Source organism: Polypterus senegalus, chromosome 4, assembly GCF_016835505.1.
Source record: "Polypterus senegalus isolate Bchr_013 chromosome 4, ASM1683550v1, whole genome shotgun sequence".
Classification (NCBI taxonomy): domain Eukaryota; kingdom Metazoa; phylum Chordata; class Cladistia; order Polypteriformes; family Polypteridae; genus Polypterus; species Polypterus senegalus.
The window spans coordinates 29,645,462-29,673,362 of NC_053157.1; the positions used below are offsets into that span (position 1 = coordinate 29,645,462).

General features: G+C 36.0%; 1 protein-coding gene across 1 annotated transcript; it reads left to right on the plus strand.

The window, feature by feature from the left end:
- tspan36 (tetraspanin 36) lies at nucleotides 1-27,864 on the plus strand. Its single transcript, XM_039750395.1, has 7 exons — nucleotides 1-172; nucleotides 17,462-17,653; nucleotides 19,403-19,477; nucleotides 21,868-21,963; nucleotides 24,223-24,375; nucleotides 27,054-27,137; nucleotides 27,725-27,864. The coding sequence occupies exons 1-7, from the start codon at nucleotides 113-115 to the stop codon at nucleotides 27,809-27,811; spliced, it is 747 nt and encodes a 248-aa protein (XP_039606329.1). The 5' UTR covers nucleotides 1-112; the 3' UTR covers nucleotides 27,812-27,864.
- Nucleotides 27,865-27,901: the final 37 nt, after the last annotated feature.

The following is a 27,901-nucleotide window of genomic DNA, read 5'->3' on the forward strand; positions in this document are numbered from 1 at the left end:
TTTAAACTGCACAGGCGGATCATGCGCTCTGTAAAGTCATCGGCAAACTGCTGGGGGTGATAAAGGTTTCGTTGTTTCTGCGAACGGATTTTCTTCATTGTACTCGAAAAACATGGATTGTGGAATAATCACTTCCAAATCTATTCTGCTGCTCCTCAGTCTCATATTTTGGGTAAGTTACAGCGTAGTCGTTGATACAGGCACCGCGTTTGTCTACTTTGCTGTTTCGGATGTACTTTGTGTTTTGCGCAGTACAGCAGGAAATATGGTAGTGCTCGTGGTAAATTCTTTCAGACGGTAGACTTTAGGAACAAAAGAAAAAACTGTCATCAATCGTCTTGATAGCCTGAAAATTATCGTTATGCGAGGCTCCATCTTTCTTGATTGATTTGTATTCCGTACGTAAACATGCCGGTGTGAAAGACGGTTGTAGGTACCACAATTACCAATATTTTCTTTTCACTAAAGCAAGTGTTTGACATCAGAAAAACTGTAATAAAGGAGAAAAAGGAGTTGTCGGATAAGTCGAGTAAATTAGTTCAAAGTTGCTTAAAAAGGCCACCCGGTCAGTTAACACCGTTTTCAGTTAACTTTCTTGCTGCTTTGATTTATAGTCTTTATCCATATTGAAATCCTAGCCCTAGTTCCACAACGTTTAGAATTATGGATTTGTCCTCCGACTGAAACTCAAAAATATCAGCGGTTTAACGATTCAAAATTAACGTTCGTTGCACCCTTCCCTGCCCTGGAGGCCCATAGTTACAGCCAGTTATTTAATTCATAATTGTGGTATGTTTCTGATTTTTTTTTTTTCCTATAATAACCTTTATTGTTGTGAGTTTGTTCTGCGATGGACTGGTGCTCTGCCCAGGGTTGGGATAGGCTCCAGCAGACTCCCGCGACCCAGTTTAGGACTAAGCGGGTTTGAAAATGACTGACTGATTTGTAGAAATCTATTGTTCAGGTGTTCGTTATGCTCTCGTTCACTAATTTATAAATACCCTGCAATCTTTGATTTGTCATAGATTCGAAAGAACAAATATTGGTTTTACTTTTTCAAATTAAAATGTTATCTATTCTTTCAATTGTATAAACCGTTTCATTAAGAAAAGAACAAAGCAGCCACTCAGTATCATTTTCCCCTTGTTGTCATTAATTATCAAAACCTCCCAAAACCAAAATCTTTTACATAAATATAGGCAGAAGTCAAGCAAAATGACACCTTTTATTGGCTAATTAAAATATGAGAGCATATCACAATCATCAAAATGTATGTTGTTAAATTGAAATTCAAATGTATTGGCAAATACAGCACATTGAAGTCTTAACTTGCTTGTCACACAACTTGCTAAACTGACCTATATATGAATATACCCAGTTGTACGGTAACGTGGGGTAATATATAGAGTACAACAAGGACAATCAAATGTAACACGTATAGAACTTACTGTACACCTGTTAGTACGAGTTACCCAAAATGTTGATCTTTGGAGACGACACCAATCAACAGCAGGGTGACTCCTCAACAGGATATAGGCATCATTAGATTAATAAAATAATTTTTTAATAAATGAAAAAGAATCAGGATAGCATTGTGCATCAAGTTGCCCCATTCATGTGAACTACTAGGTGCATTATTACCAGTCCCAGTATATGATTAAGTAATGCTAGCTTGTGACAATCATCTAGGCTTTCTTACATGATTGTTTCCAAAACCACAGTTTATAACGGCCGTGGGTCTGTACTGCTTAACTCTCTAAGGCAGTGTTTGTTATATATATGTAATTAATTGAGGGATATTGGTATATTATATACTGGATACTGGAATATTTTTAGTACAATTTCTGGGTCTCAGAACTCGCACAATTCTACTGAAATACTGTATATCTGAAAGTGAAGTGTCATACCTAAATTTTATCTGAAAAGTCAGTCCGTTTTTTTTCTGACTCGCCTAGTCCTGAACAGGGTTGTGGGGTCTGCTGGAACCTATCCTAGCTAGTACAGGGGGCAAGGTAGGAATAAACTTAACCCTGGAAAGGGCTGGAGTCCATCACAGGGTGAACACACGCACATCCCCAATCACACACTAGGGCCAATTTAGGGTCACCAATTCACATAACATGCATGTGCTTGGACTGTGGGAGGAAGCCAGAGCACCCAGAGGAAATCTCCTTACTGTGAGGCAGCAGTGGCAATACTTCTGCTTGACTGTGCCACCCTATCTGAAAAGTGTCTGTCTATAACATAGCACATAGGAATAAGAAACACATTGGAGTGACTAAGGCTGTTGTTGACATGTAGTCTAACCCCCCAATTTCATTTAAAGGAATGTTATTTAGAAGGATTTACAAAATATGTTGCAACTAAACAGTAGAGAACATTTTTGTTTAAGTACTTTCCATTTATTCTCCTCACAGCATAAAATAATGTCTATAAGCATGTTCTTTCTTGAACATGCTATTTCAAAAGGTTACAGACAAATGTTATAAAATGTTAATCATATGTCACATGTTGTACTTTCTCAATTCAATAATGATTATATTTAAGGTATGATTAGATATTAAGCATATAAACCTGTGCTAATATCCTACATAAGTAGATAGGCACTGAAATGCTATAATACTGGTAATTGATTAATTTGGCCACTCTTGAAACCCCTACCTAATATTATTTTTGGTGATAGCCCCTCAGAATTAGGCACCCAAGGTTTCTGGCCTTTAGTTTATATTTTGTTCATCTTCAAGGTCTTTCTAACAATGCCAGTTATATTATTCAGGTTCAGTAATTTCTCATTTCAGGGCAATTTGCCATTTTGTAATCTTCTCACATGTACAACTATGTTTAACTTTCAACATTTCTGAATTTAACATTTCATTTCTAAATTTTAAAATTCTAAGTTCCATTTCCCCCTTGGGACAAATAAAGTACAAAGTGTCTGTCTATGTGAGGCTCATACTAATAGTGAGTATTTACCAGTGTTTGTCTCTTTTCAGTACATCAAGCCTTTGGAAGTATGACTATCTAAAAAAATGTGATCTATTGTGTTATTAGTTAAAATTATGAAAATATTGTTAATTTAAAGGTTTAAAATGTAGTTTTTGCAAGTGGAATTTGAGCTCTTCCACCATTAAGGAAAATTAAGGTGTTGGCATACATCATGAGATTACAAAATTTCTCTCCGTACGTGTGTACAGTATTCACATTTTTTCATTTACATCAGCAAAGACTTGATATATTTCAGGGTTATTTTAATTCATAATCTCCTTGTAAAGCGGCCTTTACAGTGAGTCTGTTCAGATCAGGTTTGTCAGTATGTTGCTATTTCCGGTTGTGAGAGAGATCTTTGTGCTTGTACCTTCAGGAAACATTAAATGACGAGTAACATCTGTGTTAAAGATAATCATCTGTAGAAAACAGTCTCTCTATTTTCATCCACTCTTAGTCTGTTTTCAAGGCCTTAAATATAAGGGTCTGGATGTTTGCTTTTGCTTATGTCAATGGATTTAATCGGTATCAGTCCTGACACAGAGTAGCTTTAGCTGATGTAGTTATGTCACTTATAAATGGTCTGTACGGGGCACTCTTGAAGTGATCTTGAACCTAAATTTAACTTGCTTATGAAAAAGGTTTATTTTAACAAAACGAAATGTATTACAAAGGTACCGGGTAGTGGTTAGAGTCTGGTATAAGAACAAGAAAAACCAATCCTGCAACCACACTGGCCTAAGAAAAAGTTCATTTAACCTCCACCTGATATGAGGGGTGCCTACTCTGTGTTCACCTTCTACTTTCTACTTTACCTTCCGTAAGTCTGTCTTCTTCATTTCAGTTGAGTCCTTATTGTAATAGTTCCCCTGATTCCAAGTTCAAGGTTTCCTCATTTTTTACTTGTATTTATAGCCAACAGGAAGGAATACTACTTCATTGAGTATACCAAAGTATGCAACAGCTGTGGAATTAATCAAATTCTATTAGCTAAATGCATTTTCGCTAAAAAATCAAGTATTGCTCTCTCTATCCAATGTGAACCTTACATCCCACCTAAAATATCTCTCTCCAATAATTCACATGCCCACATCAGCAGAAACGAGAAGTGGAAGAGACCTTTGTACTAGACATTGGTTCATAGCTTGCGTTTACACATGAAGAATAGCAATGGCGATTATGAAAAAACAGATTGTTTTGTTTGGACTAATGATGACGTGGAACTTTTATTGAGAGCAACAGATAAGTACGAATGTCTGCTGTGTTGGAATATGGTTTCCTTCCATGAAGGGTGACTAATAAGAGAATGAGACATTGTAATGAGCAGGATTCAATTAGGGAACGGTCACGTAATGAGTACAAGCCAATCGAAGTGCGTTTAGAGTCCATGTTTTCAATACGCTCTGTATTTACCCATTCATAGCATAACACTGAGCTGATGTTTACAGATCCGGGGAGCGTTTTTAAAAGTGTGTTTTGGGTTTTGGTGGGGGACTCAAAATGTTGAAAAGTAAAATGAAGTCTAATGTACACATTTTAAATGAAAATATAGTAGTATGGACATAGCCTTAGACATGTTCAAGTTTACATAAAGTATTTATTTTACAAAAGCATTCCCTAAACACTCTTTTCTTGGCAGTAACAGAGTCTGTCCCTGTGAAAGATGGAGTTTTTAACTAGTAATCCATTTATTCTCTTAAGCAATCTTCAAGCAAAATCTATAACTATGTCTCTTCCAAGTGAATTTCAAAAACTACATCCAAGATGCCCATTTGCCTTCTTTATTACTTTCTTTCTTTAGCAGTCTTCCTCAGTTAATCTAATAAAACCTCAATCCAGATTGAAAATGCACATTCAACAGTCCACCAAAAAAACATTTCCTTCATTTTCTCCAAGAATTCAATGGAATAGTTTAGCTTGCTGCCTCATTCAATAATCCAATTACCATACAATAAATTACCTTAATTAGCCTCATAGAAAAACTTGTTATGAAACTTTACCCTATGCACCGTTTTTTTTTTAAAACCAAATCCCTATTCCTGTTGTTATAAATATACACTTACAGTAGATTTACACAGTACTAAGAAATGATCGCTTCAATTATCTTTTATTTCCCATTTGTTGCCTCCACTTTGAAATGACGATGCCATTGTCCAGTCCAAAGTGAATTCCCCACCCTCCTCATCCATTTATCATTTAGACAGATAAGTGAATATTGCAATACATAAGTGCATGGGATGAATGCGTGCAGAGATAAAGTGCATGGGGAAAAAGCAGGATTAGAACTTGAGGCTGGCCTACAGTGGTTTAAGATACACGGCACATGCTAGACATGCACACACAGTTGTGAGATGGCATTGAGGTCCAGTGTATGAATATTATAGATGTGCAGGCACTAGTGTTTTATCGATGATTTGAAATTGTGACTTCAGTACCGAGTAAATTTTTGCACCTCGGTACTGGCACCAAAATGACAACTGAAGCAAATGATGAGAAATACTGTTTTACACCCGTCGAATTCTAAGCCCTAGGAAGACTTCAGGATGAGTAAGGGAGAAATGCAGTGAAAATTTTAATGTGTTGCCTCTTTTGGTGATTCAAGCCTTGTAACACTGTTTGGTGAACCTGAAGATATTACAGCACCTGTTTACAAAGTATTGCAATTTCACTGCCCTGTTTATACTCTCAGCATATTTTATAAAAAACACAGAGCTTTTTTTTCATTAAAGGCAAGACAGCATAAAGCAACTTTAGTCACATTTTCATATAGTAAGCAGTGCTTGAAGTGAAAGCTATTGCTGATGTTCTATGTTTTTGTTAGCTTCTTTGTCCTCCACGTAATGCATTACATTTTTTTGCACAATTACTTAATGGAGCAGTTCTCCCACTTTATATTAAATTATATTAAAGTAGGAAGGGGATTTCCCTTAGAGTTCCCTAGGTGCATGTACTGGTATACCATGTTACACTAGTGTCTCCTGAGGTGAACATCCCCAGTGAAAAGTTTATTCGCATTATGTCGGTTTGATTGTTCCCGGCAATGATAGCAGCTAACAGTCAGTCGGTAATATTCACCCCACAATGACACATTCTTAAAGTGTGATGTTTTCCGAAATTACACCTCCACTACTTTGAGTCCATGTCCATATTCTTTGCAATTAATTTATGCTCTGTAATGTGTGACTGTAGAATCTGTAGTTTATGTGTGCTTGACTAGTATCTCTCATAAAACCTAAATTTTGAAGCTTTACAAGTATTAGAGCTGTAGTCATATTTCTTAAGCTTCCTGGAGTCTGAAGCTTTTTTCAATGACTCCACAGCTCTGTGTTTAGAGTCCCCTTGTTATATATGGCGGTTATGTATTGTAACAGTTTACTTTTTTTTTTTTTTATTTATTTTAAATGTCACAAGAAAACTTTGGGAAATATTATATACAAGGGGACAGACCTCAAAACCATTGAAGTAAAAGGGTAACTGTGATTTTAAATGGCCACGTTATGTGCAATCCCTGGCAAACTGTCTAAATCTGTCTCCCATTTGTCAGTTGAAGGCTGCAATTAAGCTGGATATACTGTATCCTAATTTGGACACAAAAGGAAAGTATCCACCAGCTCTTCTTTAGCATTAAGCACATCATCACACATCTCAAAACCTAAAGTTAGGAACATTTTCACATGCAAGATAATGTTATCTTCATATTTGTAAGCACCCACTAAATTAAATTCCTCTAGTTGCATGCATTTGTCACCATGTGCTTCTATTGGTGTGCTGGAAACTGCATGAGACAAGTACTTTTCATTTATGGGTTTGGCTGTTCTTTATTAAAAATTTTAATGTAGGAAAATAAGAACAGTACTTTTTGTTATTTGTTCTCTAAGATCTATGCAAAATATGATGGCATTGTGTCTTTCATATCTTTGCTGTTTGCAAAATGTTTAGTGGACCAGTAGCATTTCTTAATTTTTTTTTCCCCCCCAGTGTTTTTTTTTTTGTGGCTTTGCTAAGGGAGCCATTTTAAATTATCAGCCTTGTAGCCTCATGTTTTGTTAGTGCTGGCCTGACCTTTGCAGAGGGTGAAAGTGAAAGTATCATGTTTAAACTGCAGATTGCAAGGATTTATCATTTTAAGTCAAAAGGTTTTGAACACCTCTGCTTTTATTGAAATGCATGCAGTTTCATGTCTTAATATGTGTAAATAATGGCAAAAAATAAAAAAAAATAAAGTCAAGGAATCATTGTTTGCAAAATTTTTTTACATTTTTTGACTCTTCAAAGTATTCACTTTTTTTGATAATACAGTACAGCCAAACTGTGGTAACTCTTATTATTCAAAATGCCACTCACTCACGAACTCTGCCTCTAGCAAAAGAACCCCAGATATTAATCACATTTCCTCCTCCAGGTTTGACTGTTGGTTTCTCACACTGAGGAACCATATTTTCACCAACTCAATGGCATACAAACACCCTGCGTGATGGACCAAACATTTCAAATTTTGATTCATTGGTCCATAAGACATTCTTCCAGTCTGCAGCATTTCAAAGCCCTGTTTTGTCCTTTCTTACTGTCACTGGCTCTGTCAAAGCTGTAGCACAAAGTCTCCTCTTCACTGTAGAAACCGAGGCCTGCTTTTCTCAACCACTGTTAAGCTGTGCTTGAAGCTTTTGTGCTGTGACGCACCTATCATGCAAGCTGGTGACCCTCAGAAACTTGTCTTCTGATTGGGTTGTGTCTTTGGGTCTGCCATATCTCTTCCAATTTCTCTAAATGAAAAGCCTACACTTCTAAGGGTGGCAATGCTCTGTCTCATTTCATTTAATTGCTGTTTTCTTGCCATTATCATTGGAACGTTGTCCAAATAGTATTTCAGAGGGTGTAGTAACACAATCTGTTTAACTCTGCTATAAGAGAGACCGAGAGTTTTTAAGTAATTTACAGAAGTTGGGACACCTGTGCAAATTGTTTGATTCAACTTGCATGCCTTATCTGCCGGTTGTAGCCTATAAGTTGTTCACTGAAGAAGGCCCATTTCTAATATACTGATATTTCCTTTTCTTCAGTTTTTGCTAACCTAAACTTTAAATTTAAACCCCTGGCAGTGTACTGCTTACATTTTCACCATTTTTGGTTGTTTGTTGTGTTTTAACTGATTCAAATTGAAGAGAACGGGAAAAACTAAGTGTTCTAAAACTTTTGACTAGTAGTGTATATGATCATCAAAGCCCATAAACCTCCTAGTTCATGTTTGTGTTTTGGACTTCTGCAATTGTTCTTGCCTGTTGTTTTTTTTTCTTCCCCTAAAGCCATCACCCACACCTTCATTGTCTAATTATTCTTTTGTAAATTCTTCTCTGTTGTGTTTGTGTTGTATTTTAATAATTAAGCATCCTTTTATTATGGGGCTGCTTAGTTACAAAACACTTCTACTTTTGAAAGCCAGTAACCAAAAACTGTAATTATTTTTAAAATCTAAAGCGAGATTAGAGAACCATTTAGGGATGGATGATTTAAAGGATTCTGAGAGAATGCGGATTTAAAAAAAAAAAACAAAAAAACTCATGTCTGTTGAAATGTGAATCCTTTTGGGCAGAACTCTAAGCACTTTGTCTGGCAAAGATCAGGCACTTTCCATCACCTGCCTAAACCATCCCTGTGGTGAAGCATGGTTGTGGTGGCAGCCTTGTGCTCTGAGACTGCTTTTCAGTGACTAGTCAGAACTGAGGGAAGGATGAACATAGCCAAATGCAGAGTGGTCCTTGAAGAAAACCTGCTCCACACGTAACCTCTGACACTAGTTATGACTATTTACCTTTCAGCCTGACGCTGATCTGAGGTATACAGACAAGACAATGCTGGAGTGGCTTCACAACAAACTGTTGACTTGTCTTTAAGTGGCCCAGCCAAAGCCCAGAATTAAACCCCATAGAACGTGAGTCGAGAAATTTGAAGATGGCAGTTTACAGATATATCCCATTCAATCTAACAGAGCTTCAGAGGATATGGCAAGAAGAATAGGATAAACTGCCCAAAGCCGGGTGTTTGTAGAGACTTGCCCAAGAAGACTCAAAGCTGTAATTGCTGCTATAGGGGCTTCTCCAAAGTACTAAATTAAGGGACTAAATACTTGTATAAATAAGAGATTTCAGTTTTTGATTTTAACAAATTTGCATACTTTCTAAAATTGTTTTCTTTTGCTCACTGTGGGTTAATTTCTCAGTGTAGATTGGGCAGCAATGGCAAATTTATCCATTTAATATCAAACAAAGTATGTAGAAAATGAAGGCGTCTGAATATTTGAGTCTTTCGTATTTGTTGCAAAGGTGTTGGCTCCAAGAAACTTTTTTAGGTACATCATTCTAAAGTCCGGAACCAGTCTTGGACAGGTTGCTAGTTTATTTCAAGGTATGCTCATGGCTTGTTGAGCTATTGGGGAAAACTTACCTAAAATCCTTAATTGAATAGCCTTATCTGATTTGTCAAACTTCATATATTTTTATATTCATTTATGAATTTTCAGACTACACAGTCTTAATATTAATGTACAGTATAAGCATTAATATCCTTAGAATTATTGTCAGTGTCTGAAATATGTCCGTTGCGAATACTTTCACTTCATGTTTTGTTTAAATTCTAACTTCAAGGTAACATAAATTCAGATAAAGACAGAAGTTTTGAGATAAGGTAGTAATTTTCACTGACCTTGGTGACCTGTTTCATGTTGATTGGACAGGCAAGTACAAATTTCACTGTGCGCTATACATTTGGCAACAATATTGACCCTATGACCTTATTATTAGATTTACTTAGATATTCAGTCAAAAATGAGTATGAGAATTGCACATCGGCTTTTTAATTAAATGCTGTCAGACGTCTTCAAACATTTTTTGAAAGTAATGTAATAGCCCTGAGAGTTATTTGAGACAAAAGCTTGGTTGTTTGCTTTGTGTTGTGTGTTTTTTTTTTGTTTTTTTTTAATTGGGAAGCATGTCTTTGGAAAAACTGCAAAATCCAAATTAAATTTGCTAAGCACTTTCATTCTTAATTCTTGCTGAAAGATGTTATAATAGCAGGATGTGCAGACTGGAATTCCTTTTTCTCAGCAACAGTTTTCACTTCCTCATGGGCGATCATATCAAATGGGCTGGGTATTGCCTAACATTTTGATTCTGGGCCTGATAAACTTCCAAGAAAGGGCTCCTTGGGGGCATTCCAATTAAGCACATAACCCACACCAACTGGTTTCTTAAAGTTGAAACAAAGAGAAGCATCTCTACTGCTTATTATTTTTTCCTACTTGCACTGTTGTGAGTGACGAAGCACCATAACCTTGCAGAGTAATTGTATCATCCATAATTAGAGATGCAATCCTCACACTTCTTTCAGAGTCCTGTACCCACCTTGATAGACTTAACACCAGGAATGCATACAAGCAGTGAACCCGAAACTGCCTCCTACAATTGTGCCAGCTACAAGATTGCCAAAGATCATAATCTTTTTGTTTGACCTTAAAATATGTATAAATTGGATTAGGAGACTTCCATGTCCTTTTCACATATCAGTTTAAGAACTGAGATGGTCTGCTGTTTGATGTTCAGGAAGAAATCCCCATCGCTATTGTTAAAGCCATGTGATTAGTGTAAGGTTGTTCTTCATGTATGCATAGATTGGAACAGAAAACTTCCATGACCTTTTACATATATAGTAAAGAACTGAGATGGTCTACTGTTTGATGTCCAAGATGAAATCCTCATGGTATTATTGAAGCCATGTAATTTAGTGTGATCCTTTGTTAATCTTGATGGGGGCCACAGTTATTTTCCCACTCTCTAGCTCACATTTAAGAGTCACAGTAATCAAAATGGCCCACAAGTTGTCCAACTCCATAAACATTTCTGAATGTTCTCTCAGGAACTCAAAGCAAAAGTAGGCCATACTTTGTCAGATCCTTCTACCATTGTCCTTTAAATTTTTAGCAAGTCACCATGTTCAACAGTTTTTTCTTTTTTTTTTTTCTGTACATTGGAAATATAACAGTTGAGAATCTTTGACCCCAATTTTGATAACCACCTTTGTGATGTGAAGCCTTAGGAATGGTATGAGAGGCATGTTACATTCACATATGTAAGTGGCCATTTTAGAGTTTCCGGTGAGCCAAAAGTGCACATCTTGGAACTGACTGAGTGGCATACCAGAAGAAAAATCCCATGCAGACACAAAAGGAATATGCAAACTCTACCCACCCATTGCCCAGACCACTTTTTGAACCCAAGACTTCTGATCTGAGAGCAGCATCTGTCACTTCTTCACCATTGTGCTGATAATTGTCATGTGGGCTACAGAGTCAGTTTAAGTGGTCAAGGTGTTGTACACAATAAAAATGTAACATGCACTGTTTTTATTTTTTATTTAATATGAAGATGATTTGCAACATATTTAAAGGACAGAGTAAAAAGGAAATTAATAACTTAAACCGCTTGAATGTCCGAGCACTTAAATCTGTTTAACCTGGAAGAGGCAGAGATGGTGATTTTATTTATTATTTATTTATTTATTTGAGTCAACTTAAACTAGAGGTAAATTTGATTTTTATTTGCCTCAGGAGGAAAAAAAGGTGTCCTCTTTTAGAAATGGATTAATTGCCACGTGACACAGAATAAGAAAAAGAAAAGAAAGACTTTGCAGCGGCCTTTTGCTTCGGTGTCTTCAATGTACAGTAATTTAGCCTGTGGGAGTTCCAAGTTGAAAAGTCAGACGTACTTTTATTTGAGGGTTAGGTTAATCAGACTTTTGTTTTTAATTAAACATAAATGACGAGACTAACAGGTTGTGGATTGCTTTGTCACATTTCTGAATATTTTTGCCTATGTATTGGCAAACTGTTAGTCATTCTTTTGCAATTCTGCTCTATGAAATCAAATTTTGTCACATACATTTATACACGCAGTAAAATATGTAGTGAAATTCTTAGCTGTTAAACTCTAAGACTGCATTAGAAGAATATGAAAGACAATAAATACACTATAACTATAAATATGAATGAAATCAATATGTTCAGTGATAGCAGCAATGTGCATTATGAAAGAAACTTGTGAGAATTAACAATAGGGCATCATGTAGCTATAGGCATTGTCTTAATTTAGGATGCTGATGGATTGTGGACAGAAGCTGTTCCTCGGTCTCTCTCAACTGACCTTCAGGCAGTGGTAGTGTTTTCCAGACCAGAGCACAGAGAAGAGGGCATTGTTGGAATGGCAGATATGTCTGAAGGTTTTCTTTGCCCTGACCGCATCACTCTGCAGAGCCTTGAGGTCCTGTATGCTGTTTTCAAACCAGGCAGTAATGCTTCCTGTTAGGATAATTTTGATAGTGGATATGAAGAAGTTCTTTAGTATCTAAAATCCCTGAGGCATCCGAGTCTGTCACCAAGGTGTTAATGTACTTGGACCATGACCGGTCCTTTGTGATATGAACACAGAGGCATCAGAAACTGCCCACCCTTGAGAGCGGTTCATTCTGAGGGTGTGCCATTTTCTCCCAAAGTCCTTCATCAGCTCCTTACTGACATTCAGGTGAAGAGTGTTGTGATGACACCAGTGTGACAGACTCTCCAGTTTATCCAAGTAAGCCTGCTCACTGTTGGTAGAGATCAGGCCTATCACCGCTGTGTCATCAACAAACTTGACAATGATTAGTCATGTGCAACCATGTAGTCGTATCATAGGGGAAGTATAGCAGAAGACTCTGAACACAGCCCTGTGGAGCCCTGTCTTGAGAGTGAGGAATGATGAAGTATGGCCACCGACACCTGGGGTCTGTCTGTCTGGAAGTTAAAAACCCAGCTGAATTGCGAAGTTTACAGGTTCCTGAGCTTGCTCATGAGCTTAGAGGGGTTTATTGTGCTACCAGTAACAGCGCACTGCACGAACACACTTCAGCATTCCTAGTTTTCCTACTCTTTCTTTCTCTGTATATTTAGCATTCGTTTCCTCAAAGGTTGATGTGCTTGCTGCTTCCTGAGCCTTCTTTTCTCCAACCTAGCGGCCTGCTTCTTCTCTTCTTTTGTTGGCATCTTTTCGCTTTAACACTGATTAAGTCAGTGTTTGTGTTGCAATTACTTAGTATGTTTTAATTTTTCATTTGAGCTGACACTTAAGTCTTCAATCTCCCTCAAGAATGATTAAAGATATAAAGAGGTAGGGGAAATGACAGCGAAGTTGGTAGGGATGAGAGCGGTGCACATATGCATGCCGTAGTTGATTCTACAATAAAATAAAATATAAAGAGGCATAACCTTGGCAGGCAAGGCAGTTGTTTATGACCTGGGGAATATTCTGTACAGCATCTTGATGGGGGTCCATCACCTTTATCACGTTCTAGAGATCCGGTACACCAGCTGAACCTGCTATTTGTATTTTCTTCCCTGACCTTCATTAGGTTCCAGATTATGTCAGACGTTACTCAACATTTCATTTGTACTTCAATGTAAACAATTATAACCTTAAGAGCACCTAGTACAACAGGTGTAAAAGCCAAAATTCTCACATTCTAATGGTCCACCTTAATAAAACAGTATGTGTGTCTGTCCAGTTTGTATGTTTCTGTCATTCCAAATGATTGTGCATCACAAACATTAACACAGCTTTTACAAATCGCATGCCAAATGGTGTATCAACAGAGACCTATGCATTGCATAGTGCCTGCAAACATTAACGCTGAGGTCTGTGTTATTTAGATTTGTGAATTTCCCTTTGGGATTAATAAAGTATCTGTCTATCTATCTAGATTTCAACCTGTCTTGGACAGGTAGCACAGTTAGTTGTGAATGTAAAACTATTTAAATTCTGTGCTCCCTGGAGCCAGTTTTTGGGTCTTCATTATTACCACTGCTTCATCCCACTGAGGCCTCTTTGCAAATTTCCTGGAATTGTTGATTTTTTCCAAGTGAATCACTGTCAGAAGGCAGTCTTCAGACATTTGACTCAGAATTTAGTTTAAGATTATACCATGGTTGAAATTGTGGAAGAGAATACATTTCAGTGCATTTTGCTTTGCTATTTAAAGACTGCGTTAGTGAAACAAAATTGATGCCTTGTGATGTAAAATGAAAGATGATGAACATTACAAGCATATGATTCTGCTGTTTGACAATCTAACTGATGGGGAGCTGAGATGCAAAAAAGTAGGGGGTCGTCAAATGAGCTTATGCACATTTAGGGAAGCCAAAAGAGGAAGATGCATCTTTTCCCATGCAGTCTTATGTTGTTGCCTTCTCTTGATGTGCGACGTTCATAGTTGCTCTAGTGCTTTTAAATCTTACTGCTATTGTCACCAAGTATTTTTGTATAAATACAACCAGCTGACTTGGTTCCTTTTTCTAGATTTCCTCTGCCTCATCCTCCTCCTGCAGCACTTCTTTCTTTGGCTGTCACAAGGTAGCTTCAACAAAGTGCTTGTAGTCCCATGAAGCATTGTCCCAATGGCATATTACAATAACTCATTTACTTAACCCAGTTTTCGGGTAATAAGACGACTTGACCTATCCTAGCATTTTGAGGCTCGCATCAGAATTCTACCCTGAACAGACTGTCAGTGGAATCACAGATCACTTTCTCACATACCAGGTCATTTAACTAACCTGTACACACAAATGTAGAAGGGGAAACTAGAATGCCCAATACATATTTACTGCAGCTCAGGATTTCATAATTTTACTGATCTTATCATCATGTTTATGCTGCAGACAGTCTTCTGTTCTACGACTGCATTATTTTTAGTGATATCAAAAACTCTTGTCAAATTATCTAAAAATTAAGAGTTGAACATTCATAATACAAACAAATATAAATTCTAACATAGGTTTAAAAATTCTGGGTGCTATATGCTTAATATATTTGAAGATTTGGATCTTTTTGGTAGCCACTATCTTTTTGGCATGGTAATAGGAGAATATAAAATCTAGTACATCAAGATGAAAATGTATTTTATTTAGTACCTTTCACAGGGCACATTGTCATAAAGCACAAAACAAAGTCTTTACAGCTAATTGTTTTTACTGTGACTTGTTCAACCAGTAATACTGGTTTGGAGGCTTTTTGTGTGTGTGTGTATATATGGTAGTGTTGCTGATGCCCTTTTAGGGAACCTTATTAAGAAACATATTGGCTCTGAGCTTTGTATCATTTTGGTGTTTAAAAAATGTTAAGGGGAAAAAAGTGAGAGAACCATTTTTCTGCACCTGATGTAATTGATACTGATTGACATTAGGCATGTCGACATATCCACAGAAAGCAGAGATGCAAAAAAATACACTTGGGTCAAAGTACGTATGTTTGGTACAACACTGAAAATGAAGCTCCTTTTATAACAAATTCAGCATAAAATGTGCTTCACCACTTTGGCAAGTTCAACTACTTGCTTGCTTTCAATAAAAACTGGAAAAATGGGGGTGTTCTAAAACAGTGCCCCTTGCCTAATCTTAAAGTTTATATGTAGGGCCCTGAGGTTAAAAATTGTTCCTCAGGGTCCCACTACTTCCTTTTCCTATACATTTTACCTCATTATATTAACCTATTTTTCACCCCTAAGTCTAGATTTTAGCCCTAAGATTACTCCTTGGGGTCTCACCATTAACCCTCACATTCTTTTCCTTTTAAATTTTTTTTAAAATACTTTATTTATAATATATGCTCTGTTTTAAGATTTTTGTATATCCGCTGAATTAAAGTCTTTATTGAATATAATTGTAAATGTGAAAGATTCATTTTAGTTTTTCAATATTAATGTAACTTTTTAAGGCATATTTTATAGCAATTTTTACATATTTTAATGTTGTTTAAAGAAACTTTTAGTAAATGACAAGACTAAGTTAGAGTCTTTATTAATGTTTTGGAATGATAGAAAAGATATGGTCACAAACGACTTGTATAGATTTCTATTTGTGGAACTAAATATGCCCGTGTCTTGCCCTTATTGCAATTTACTCCTCTAATTGTTTGACCAGTAGTACATGAGTTTCAAAATCGCTTGGAAAACAAACCAAATGTCTTTTGCAATTTAGAGAAAAATAAATGTAGATAGCACAAGATCATTTTTACTTGCTCTCTTTAATTGTAGATTTTTTTGTTTCAGTGTACTGGGCTTTTGATCATTTTGCCTTTTCCTGACTGATTTCTTTCTGTTTTCATTAGAGGAAGCTATTAGGTGCTTCCAGCATGTCTTCAGTTTTGTTTACTGCACCTTGGGTATGTGTTTCTGGATCTTTGGCTCATATTCTCCTGTCTCCTAGCTTAAAACTCCTGCTTGCCTAAAATTTGGTTATTGCCTTCCTCGTTTGATGCCATCTCCTAATAACAAGGCCTCCTTCAGTCTTATCGTGTAACTTGTATGAGACACAGTATACCGATGGAGTAGCTGCAGATTGAAGACAAGAAAGAAAAGAGAGGGACACAATGCAAGAACCTAAATGCACACATTTTTGAGCCATTTTAATAGAAATGGTCCCATGATCTGCTTCAGACACATGCATGGTTTCATGTGTTTTTAAACTTTCATATTTACAAGAAATCTCCTCCCATGATGGTCATTATGAACTTTCAAGTAAATCGAAGACTTATCCTCACCTCATACTGGCTCTCTAAAATCTAAAAAAAAATGTATATGTATAAGTTTCATTTTGTTGTCATAATTATACCTCACAAACACGTGAGATATTGTTATAGGAAATCAAAAGGGATATTTTGTGTAATTTTTTTTTTTTAAGCCTTTTGCTTTCACATTTGTTTTAATGTCTCCTGGACCCCATTTTAAACTACAAGAACACAGAACACTGTATTTTTTTTAATTTGTAAGAATTGTTTCATTTGATCATTTGTAAATAATATCACCCACCGTTAAGATAAATAACATACTTAAATCCATACCAACATTATTGTTTAATTATTTTTTTTTTTTGTGTTTGTTGTTTGGTGTTATTTCACAACCCCCCACAGTACCATCTTTTTTAGGGGGGAAAAAATTATACAGTATGTGCCAGTTTTGGGCTTTGTTCTGATTTGCTGAGTGGAACTCTGTGGACAGCTGTGCCATAAGGAATGTAAAGATTTATTAATTCACAGATGTGGGAAATGAATAATTCACTCACGAGACCAATTTAGAGTTGAAAATAACCTACTCTGTCGGTCTTTGGGGCATAGGAGGAAACCAGAGTGCCCACATAAATCCCAAGTCCAATAACCTTGCAAATTCCATACAGACTCTAATATGGCAAATAAACACTCCAAGGTCCAAGAAGCTGTGCTGCAGTAGCACTAGCCACCATGCTGACTCGTCTTAAAATAAAATTTTGTAGCAGTTTTGTATAATAGCTTCTGATTTAAGCTTCATGTGTATAATTGATTTTTGTTATAAGTGGATTGGGCCAGCTTGCTTTTGAATAATCTCACTAATGTGCTTCTTTTTTTTTTTTTTTTTTTTTTAGGCTGCAGGGGCAGTTCTTGCCTATGTAGGTTCCTATGTATTCACAAGCTATAAAAATTATGATCACTTTCTAGAGGATAAGTACACTTTATTACCAGCTGTGGTCATCTTGGGAGTTGCGGTGGTGATGTTCATCATTGGAATTATTGGCTGCATTGCCACGTTAAAGGAGTCCACCTTTGGCCTGGGATTTGTAAGTATCCCTTTTGGTTATCCAGTGCTTTCTAAAAAAAAAAATGCATGTTTGAATTTCACTAATCATAAAATAGATCAGATACATTTTTGTCCATTGGCTTGACTGTCACACACCTCCCAAAATAATGTGCAAAAAATTAGAAAGTGGTACAGGTGCAAACTTCCGAAAAGAAAGAGAACCTGTTATTTATAGATACTGTATTTGATATACAGATAAAGATTTTAATAGCTACCATGGTAAAAAAAAGAAAAAAAAAATCATTCTTTCTCTTTTTATCTCCTCCAGCTTTGCTGAACCACTTTGTTTATGTTTTAAATAAATCTGTAAGGAAATGACTTTGCATTCTCATTTCACTTTTTTGTGACTTTATTAATAATGCTGCACAAATAGTACGCTGCTGGTCATTTTAATTTGTTTTTCACAATCTACAGAGTATTATATTAGTCATAGCATCAACCATTTTGTAGCAAGAGCCATTCTAAAATGTATGGGGAATCTTTAAATCTGCAAAGTGTTTATGTTGAATCATTTAGTACACATGTATTATTTAGAGTTTTTATTTTTCTGGGATTCCTGTGCACCTTGAGTGTGGGTTCTGCTTTTCAGTCTCTCGTTACATCTAAGAACAGAACACTTTGGATATACTAAATATACTGTGGTCACTTTAAAAGGTAATAGCACCTGACCACATTCATTTTCAAGTAGCTCTTCATGAAATTCTTTCAGATATGCTGTACTTATACTGTTAATATATTTACATTTTTCAGTCCCTAACATTTTGCAGTCAGCAGTAGTCTGGTGTTTGTACACAGTCCAGTACAACATAAAACAGAAAATCAATTGTGCAGGGATTGTGAAAAATGTATTTTTTTAAGGGTTTTTACTATGTTTGTGACCTTATTAGTTATATTTAAGTTTTAATGTTTAATGTTTTATACTTTTTAAAGGTTTGCCTTTTTATATCCTGAAAATTAAAACTAGCGTGTTTCTGAACACATTTATTATTGAGTGTGGTCACACTAAGCCTGTAGCATCAAATGTCAAAACAGGAGTCAGTCCATTTCTTTACATATCAAACTCTGCTTGCACGCACCAGTATTCACTCATACTATTACGCAGACTCCGGGAAGACTTGTTAATTCCACAGAAGCAGTAAATCAACACAGAGGTCCCTGGAGTTGTCAGGCAGCATTATTAACTACCTTGCTTCCTGCTGCTTATTTACAGACTAAACTACCACCATCATCCACGGTAGTTTTGGAAAAATAAAAACTAATTTCTTCTCTAACATGCTGAAATAAATGGATCATGCAAAATTAATTTTACAGTATGTACACACATGTAATGAGTTGAAATCACTGCTCAACTGATAAAAGGATGTTCCTTCTTTGATTGCTCTTAAAGATTCTAAAGTAAGTATGGGTTAAGGTTTTTTATTTAGTTATTATTTAAAATAAAAAAGGAACATGGATTTAAAATGTGTGTGTATCTATATACATATACATCTATGTTCCACTCACAAAATTGGCATGCATCCATTGACTTATTTGTGAGCTGAGCATACAGAGAGATGGGAAATGGCGACAGGCTTGTAGCATCGTACCTTCAAACTGCTTGTTGTTTTTTAGATAAAATCTAGCACTGTGGAAACTGGTGCAGCAGGCAATATTATGAATTTTAAATTAAATTTAGTCTTGACATCAAGTGTGAATGTTTAATTAATTACAATATTTTTCTCTCCTTAAGTTTTTTGTCATCGTTTTCATCATCTTTGCTGCTGAAGTTGCTGCCTTTGTACTTGGAATAGTTTACAGGGGAAAAGTAAGTCCATTTGAAAATCCAAGGTCCTAATGTATGTTTACAGGAAGTGGAATAGGATGGGTAACAAATGTTGACAGATTGTACTACTATTGTACAGTGCCTATAGAAAATCATCATACCCTGTCAAAATAATACCCTTTTGTCACAATTAAAAACTGGAAAAAAAATAAATATAACTATTTACATCTGTATTTACACATGATAACACCCAACATCAAAACAAGTTCAGCTGGCACACTGGAAAAGTAAAATTCAGGGCTAGTACCAAGAGTACCAGACAGCTGTCCAAGTTTTGGCTTTGTAATAAAAAATGCCATTAACAGACACTTGGACTTGATCCTAGCATATGCAGGCTTAATTCTAATAGTAAAAAAGAATTTATAACCAACACCTTCCAGACCCCGTCTCATTAATAACCAACCATCAATGTATAAAAGTGGATGTCTTTTCTAAATGGCTCATACAGTGTTTTTCTTTAACACCATAAATTTAAACGGCAAGTCTAAACTTCAATCACATCTTGATTGCTACATTTCAACACAAATCAATTGTGGTGGCACACAGAACCAAACTATGAAAACTGTATCACCGTCCAGATACTGAATGAACATATATATGTGTGTATAGTATATAATAAATATCTCTTCCCCCCCCAACCCCCCCTATGTTTAAAGTATATGATGCATGTGGTGTTAGGGTTGTTTGTTGTCCAGTTTACAGAGTGCAAATATGAAATGTAAACTATAATAACTTAATTTCATTTGGAGCATCTTGCGTAGTTTTTTTAAAATATTTTTTATACCGTTTACATTCTGCACAAATACCACTCAGGCTTACCTGTTTGTGATTCTCAAAACAAGGGATTCATCCACTCAGGAGCTGGTTTAAAAATGAAATAAAAAATGACACGTTTTCATAAACATTTGCTACACTTTAAAGTGTGTGTTCGTGCTGAAGTATAAATTATTTAAGTGAAAACAGTAAATTTATGCTGTTCATTCAGTTACCTACAAGTCTCCCACAAAAAATACTTCATTCAGTGGAAAGTACCTTAAATTATGAAGAGTTTAATGCACTTTACTGATCAAATGATACAGGCTTAATAATTTGTTAAGAAAGCAAAACAATTGTGGTGGACTTTGAGAGGCAAAAGACAAGCTTTATAAATAAGTAGCCATGTTGGAGTGACAGTGAAGAATATTATTTTCCTAGCCTACCACCATTTCTATTATTCAGATGGGAGAAATCAACTAATCACTTATAGTCGAGAAAATAAATCTCTCCAGAGAGGCTGTTCTTTTCTGAGTAATTTAAAAAGCTTTGCATTGTGGCAAGAAACACTGGCCACTTTCTACAGATCATTACAGAACGTGCTTTGGCCATTGCCGTCACATTTTGGCTGAGGTAAGATTTCTGCAGAGTGCGGGATGCAGCTAGTGAGAACAGTGTACACCCCTTCTAAAATTACTATGACTGAAGCAGGGGTCTTATAGCTCTGGAGAACACATGACAATTATCCAGAAACAGGTACCAAAGTTATAGTGGATGGAGCATTTAGGTGACCTAACACCAAATTCTTTTTGAAAGAGCTTTTTTATATATGTGGAGAGAACACGCCATTCAGCGCAATAAGCTTACCCATCCTATTCATCTAGATAGTCTAAAATAAAATCAAGTCAAGATTTGAAGGTCCCTAAATTCCTCCTCGCCATTGTACTGTTTAGTAATTTATTTAATGTGTTTATGGTTCTTTCCGTGAGGAAAATCTTTCAAACATCAATACTAAACTTGCCCTTAAGTTTCCAACTGTATCCCCATGTTGTTGTTGCAAAATTTATTTTAAAGTTATGGCTTGAATCCACTTTAGTAATTCCTTTCACAATTTTTAACATTTCAGTCATATTACCTCTTAATCTCCACTTGCTTCCAACACTAAGGGATGTGCCAAAATATACAACAGAGCACCAGAAAACGACACAAATACCCAGCTCTGCAGAATTTGTGCATTCTCAAAATGGGATCAGTACTTGAACATTGTTGGCTTCAAAAATAGATGTATTATGTATGTTTTAAATTTAGAATGGTGGTCTTATAGAACCTATCTTTAAACCTGAATGCAAGATCATAAAGTCATCTTATCATTTCTAGAAGCTCACTTAGCAAGGCGCATTCAGTCATGCATGTAAGAATATCTGAGCACTAACTTTAAACCACAGCATGTCTAAAGAAAGGTTATTTAAACTGAGGGATTCAGAAGGTTGTAATATATAGACACTAGCAGCACTAAGTGTTGTGTTTCTTTTATTTTTTTCCTTTCCCCAGGATGTTAGTAGGTACTGTAGTAGCTTTACATTTTGGTTTTTCTTATTTTGCTTTCGTACTTTACACAGGTGAAAGATGACATTGAGAAGTCCATGACAGAAGTGTTCAACAAGTATGATGGCCAAAATCCAGAAAGCCGTGCTGTAGATTACTTGCAAGAGCAGGTATGTTAATACAGTGGGAATTCTCGATCTTACAAATGAAAGAAATGCACTATATTATCAAGTATATGCATTCAGAACCTGTATGCAATTGCATTGTACCTTGTTGAAAATTGAGTTAAATGAAAAAACAGAAAAATCACAGTTTCAACATTCAAGTCCAGTGCCTGAGACACTAAACAAAACCAGCTAAATTTAGAAAACCTGCAGACTGGCAGATGATTGCAGAAATGGCAAGTGAAATGCTTCAGGTATTTTCTTCTCTAATCCTCTGTTGTTAATTTGTGTAGTCATGCACTATTCTCCAAACACATGCTCCTTGGCTACTTAGAAACCCTATTGCAGGCTTATAGAATTGCATTTTATTTATTGAAATATTTTCTCATGGTAGCAGTCTAGCAAGGTGGTGGCTCTTCCTTCATGTCAGTGGTGTTGGGGGCAACTTCACTATGGATGTCCATGTCTTGCTAATGCACCTTTTGTTTTTAATGGCTGTGTTAGCTAAAGTGATTTTAAGCATGCAAAGGATGATCCCCCACTTATTTGATGGAAATAAAATTCTATTGGAAGTTCAGCTTTGTTACTATAATAGCTGAAATCAAGAAAAAAAAATTCCCTTGTTCTGCCTTGGTTCTATGCATTTCAAACAATTTTGAAAGAAAAACAATTAAATTTCTTAACCTTTAGGTTACCTTTTCCTTGTTACATGTTTGCTCTTATCCACTCATTTTCATTCTCTTCTAGTTTGCTCTGTCATGTCCCCTTTGGTATTATAGATCGATAGATGGCACTTTTTTTGTCCCCAGGGGGAAATTTAACTTATATGAGTTCAATAAATACTGTTACATTATGAAAAAAATCAAACCCCTCTTGGATAAACACTTGAATGACTAAAGATAAAGAAAATGAAAAAGAAAGGAATAAAACTTCAGACTTGGCTGATAAGAGAGCAGTCACATTGAGGTATTATAAAGGTGTATTGCAGTTAGGAAACCCTACTGGGTTTCTTTTATACTGTCACCCTTCTGCTGAGTAAATTCTGGATAAAAATGCTCATATGCTGATGTGTCAGAGAGCGGATAACTCGGCAGAAGTCCGTTCAGACACTCAGTTTTTTTTGTCTACATTCTTTCCTTTGCTACTACCTCGAATGGGTTGAGACTGTCAATGATGAGAAAATGAGTCTGCCTTCTTAATTAGCTTGTTGATTCCGTGGGCCTTTATTCAGGTGATGTTGCCTACCCAGCACATCACAACATAAAAAATTGCACCAACCAGAGTTGTAGAACATGTGAATGATGTCAGTGTCTACATTAAAAGACCACAGTTTCCTAAGAAAACAGTCTGCAGTGATCTTTCTTCTATAGCTCCTTTGCGGTACTAGATCCACAGCTTGTCATTGGTTGACAACCCACAAGTATTTGTAGCAGTACACCACCACCTCATCCACTCCATAGTGATTGGATATTGAGGCTCTTTGGTGTGGCGAAAGTCAGTAACCAGTGCCATGGTGTGCTCATATTAAGTTATGTACAATTCTCCATGTGCCAGTGCTTCCACCTGACTCCTGTACTCTGTCTCATTCCCCTTGTCAATGTGCCCCAATAGTGCAGAATAATTGGACAATTTCTGCAATGGACATAACCCGGGGTTAGACTTCTAATCCAAGGAGTATAGTGTGAAGAGGAAAGGAGACAGGACTGTTTGTTGTGGATGTGAAGAACACTGGAGCACCACATCAGTCCTTGAGCCTCATAAACTGCTGTCTGCAGGACAAGTGGTCCATTATCTGCATCATCATAGACTCATCCACCTGCATATCCCTTAGTTTACCCCATAACAGAGATGGCTTGTTGGTATAGAAGACACTGGAGAAATTAAAAAAAACAAATAAACAAGAAAAAAAAAAACAATCCTAGCAGTGCTGCCAGCTTTGTCTAGATGAAGTAAGCTGTGTGGAGCAGACCAGTGATTACACCATCCATCCATTCATTATCCAACCCGCTATATCCTAACTACAGGGTCACGGGGGTCTGCTGGAGCCAATCCCAGCCAACACAGGGCGCAAGGCAGGAAACAAACCCCAGGCACTTCTGTCCAATAGGCAAATACAATGGGTCCAGGATGTCTTTCACAAGATGCTGTTCAAAATATTCACTTCGGGTTGCATAGTTTATTATTTGTTAAACATTTGACCTTGGGTAATAAATCATTTATAAAACTAGAAGCAATGTTTTGTTTTTCTTTTTGTTTTTATTTTAGGTCCAGTGCTGTGGAATATATAACTACACTGACTGGCTGTCACTGCCATGGCATAATGGCACCAGAAATAATACTGTGCCCCTAACCTGCTGTAAACACAATGTTGCCAATTGCACTGGAAGACTGGATCAGCCAGATGATTTGTATACTGAGGTAAATGTATGCTCCTTATACTCTTTTACATATACTTTTTTTAGCTGTTTTCCGTGTAGTTATTAGTTAGGATTCCTTTCTCAGTTCTGGGGATATAATCTAGAAAATCTTTTTATATTTAAAATAAAATCTTGCTAAAGTAAAGTCCATTTTAAAGCCCTATTATAGTAACAAAGTTAAGACTTTAGTAACTTGCTTAAATCTGCATTGATAATGGTGTGTTACCAAGGAAAACATACCAAACAAATGCCATGGTGATAATCAGTTGCATCTGTCATTATATTATGAGAGAAAATATGATGAATGCAGAAGCATCAAAGTTAGTTTGTCATAGACCAGAACAGGCATATGCATAAATTAACATCTGTAGAGGAATATCTGAATACTTGCAGCATTCTTTCAGACTATACCATTTAATAAAGAAACTGGTATGATTTACAGTCCTAACAGAATTAACATTTTTTCCCTTGCGATTAGCTCTTTTTATAAAATAATGTAATCTAGCATAAACATAAGTGACATAACAAAAAATAAGCAACTACATTAATTTCCTACAAGGCCTGACAGTTACTTGGTTTAAGGGTTCGGTCATTTGAGGCCAAACAAAATTTATTCCCTTCTTTTTTTTCCTTCCTGCCTGAAGAAGGGGCCTGAGTTTCCTCGAAAGCTTGCATATTGTAATCTTTTTAGTTAGCCAATAAAAGGTGTCATTTTGCTTGGCTTTTCTCTACGAGCCTTTTGAAATTCTTTTTGGTGACAGTACGCATCAGTATGTTGTACTGGCATCTTAGCCACAACAGCTGGTGGTTTGTATTTAATCATTATATTCAGTTATTCTATAATCAATTGTGTGCTGAGTCATAGTTATATTCCAGTATCACCAAGTGAGTGCAAATGTGGATTTTCCCAAATGAATCTAATTATTACTCCAATGAGGGCCTTGTTACTGATAAGCATGGTCTCTTCACTTCTCCTAATTCGATTGTTTGGCCCTCCACTTGCACGCTTCATTCTTGTGGATACATGGCTTGCAAGGACAACGGTCAGCTATTGACACTCAATGCAGAGAATGAAGTAGAAAGACAGCATTTGATGAAAACATGCAAACAGTTTGGAATTTTCTTTAAAACTCAGTCAAATTAAGCACGGATTGCTTTGCCGAGACTACATAACTTTTTTTTTTTATATATATATATATAACCCATTTATAATATTTAAAAATGTAACCTGTGGTTGATATTCTTTTGATTTCAGAAATTCTACAGTATTATGTAGTATGGTACACCTACACAAGTGGTGCAATAGTAGCGCTGCTGCAGTGAAAAAAGTAGATCATGGGTTTTTATCCCGTGTCCTCTCTGCATGGAGTTTGCAAAGTGCTTTAATTAATGAGTAAAGCAAATTATTATTATTATACTTGACAATTTGCCCATTTCAAGTTTTAAACATTATATGTTTTTACCAAGTAAACAAAATATGAAGCGCTAGGGCTCTTAGCCTCTATATTCCTTCACAGTACGTCGAACTTGGTCCAAATACAATGTATGCATACTGCCACCTTATTGTTTACAAAAAAGGCACTGCTGATCACACATTTGGTGATTTTAAAATGAACCTCTGGTCCCTGAGTGTACATTAGACATTGTATTCATGTGTGTTACTTTTATCACTTGTTACGGGTTTGTGCACTGATAGCTTTGATAGTCATTTTTTATTCTGTTAAATGCACTTTGTGATGTTAGTAACCAAAATATTGATTTTATTTCAAAAGGGAAACAAATGTTGCTAAAGCTGTGCACCTTTTTAATTTTATGCACTTTGAGATACGCCAGGGTCAGATGTGAGCAAAATTTTTTTAAAAAAAAAGGGAAACAAATGTTGTTTATAATACCGTGCACTATTTTATTTTTACGCAGTTTGAGATGTATCTAGGTCAGATATGACCAAAATGTGTTTTTAAAAAGTGAATAAAACTATTGCTGCTACCTCAGATTCTGTTCAATTATAGCTTTTCTTTTTGTTTTGCATGCACTTTTTGATGTGCTTGTGTCAGATATTACCATATTTAAAAGGGAAATAATGATTACTTGTTTTTTAATACATTAATTTGTGTTGGTTTAAAATTTGTGATTTTCTGCTGCTTACTGGTCACTGGAAATGTCTGGACCAGCAACATTTCTTGGTTTGAAAATCTGGTCCAACTGAATTTGTAATTGAAAAGCTCTGTTTCATCAGAGGACAATTTGATCCAGTCAGTGAGATGTTTGAAAATTTTGATATATAATATACACACTAGGGGGCTTTGTCACTTTGCGTCTCTGCCTCTCGCTTTATGAAGAAGGGGGCTGAATGCACACTAAGGAGATGCGGTCACTCCTCCAAAACCCCCTCTTAAACGGTGATACAAAGAGAAACAAATACATTTTTTGATACAAAGAGAAACAAATATGTTTTTTTTACCTCCTCTATAATAGAGAGATATCTATTTACTGTATATCTATAACAAATGAACCTGTTTAGGACTAAGCGGGCTAGAAAATGGCTGACTAACTGGACTTTATTATTATTATTAACACAAGCGATACATTTTAAACAACAGTTGTCATAAAAAACATTAATTGAAATGTAAAATATGCTGTTTATTTACTTGTATAACTTATATAACATTTTCTTTCTAGGGCTGCGAGTCAAAATTGGAACATCTTTTACAAGATGTTCTGAGTTATGCAATGCTGGTGATCTTGGGATTTGCCATTGTCAAGGTAATTGATATTCCAATAAAGAAAGGACTCATGCCTTTAATTTTGTTTTTTATGAAGAGTAAATTAAAAGTGAGCTCTATACTTGTACATTTGGCTATGTGGGGTGTATACACCCTTTTAAGTGCTAATTTAAATGCCTTGCAAATACATTAGTTGTACTTTGTAGATAATGTTTAAATAATTGGTATTTTATAATAATGTTAAAGTGTTCATTAAGAAAAAAGTTCACTTGCCAGGAAGTATCTTGTTAGCCAAGGGTGGTTCACTCAAAATGTTCAGTGTGTCCAAGGTGACATTCAACTTCGTCCAGTCTTTGTTTTTCTCTACTACCTGTCAGAGTGAGATTAGACCATTTTAGTTCCCAACAAGACAGGATTAAGTTAATTGTGACCGGAGACCCTGTTTTGACTAAGGGAAAGTGTTAGCTGCTCCTTTTGGAAACATTAGGCTATGATTTTTTTGAAAAGACTGCTCATGAACCCCTGTTAAACGTCTGTTGTACCTTTCCTGACAATTTTAATATTTTATATCAAAAGCTTAAGGGAAGAATGATAATATAAAATGATTATTCTCTTTTGTCATTACAGTTTTTCGGCATGCTGAGTGTTTGTGTCATTATGTGTCGGGGAAGACGACGAGATGACTACCAGCCTTTATATGGAACATATGCTTAATAATTTTAATAGCTTTCTTCATGTGAAATTTTGTCCTCCAACTCTTCTTTTTTCATTTTGTCCTTTAATCAAAGAGCACCAACTTTTTTT

Coding starts and splice junctions, on each gene's coding strand:
- tspan36 (XM_039750395.1), top strand. CDS start 113: ATGGATTGTGGAATAATCACTTCCAAATCTATTCTGCTGCTCCTCAGT. Junction 17,654..19,402: donor CCACCTTTGGCCTGGGATTT/GTAAGTATCCCT, acceptor TCTCTCCTTAAG/TTTTTTGTCATCGTTTTCAT. Junction 27,138..27,724: donor TGGGATTTGCCATTGTCAAG/GTAATTGATATT, acceptor TTGTCATTACAG/TTTTTCGGCATGCTGAGTGT.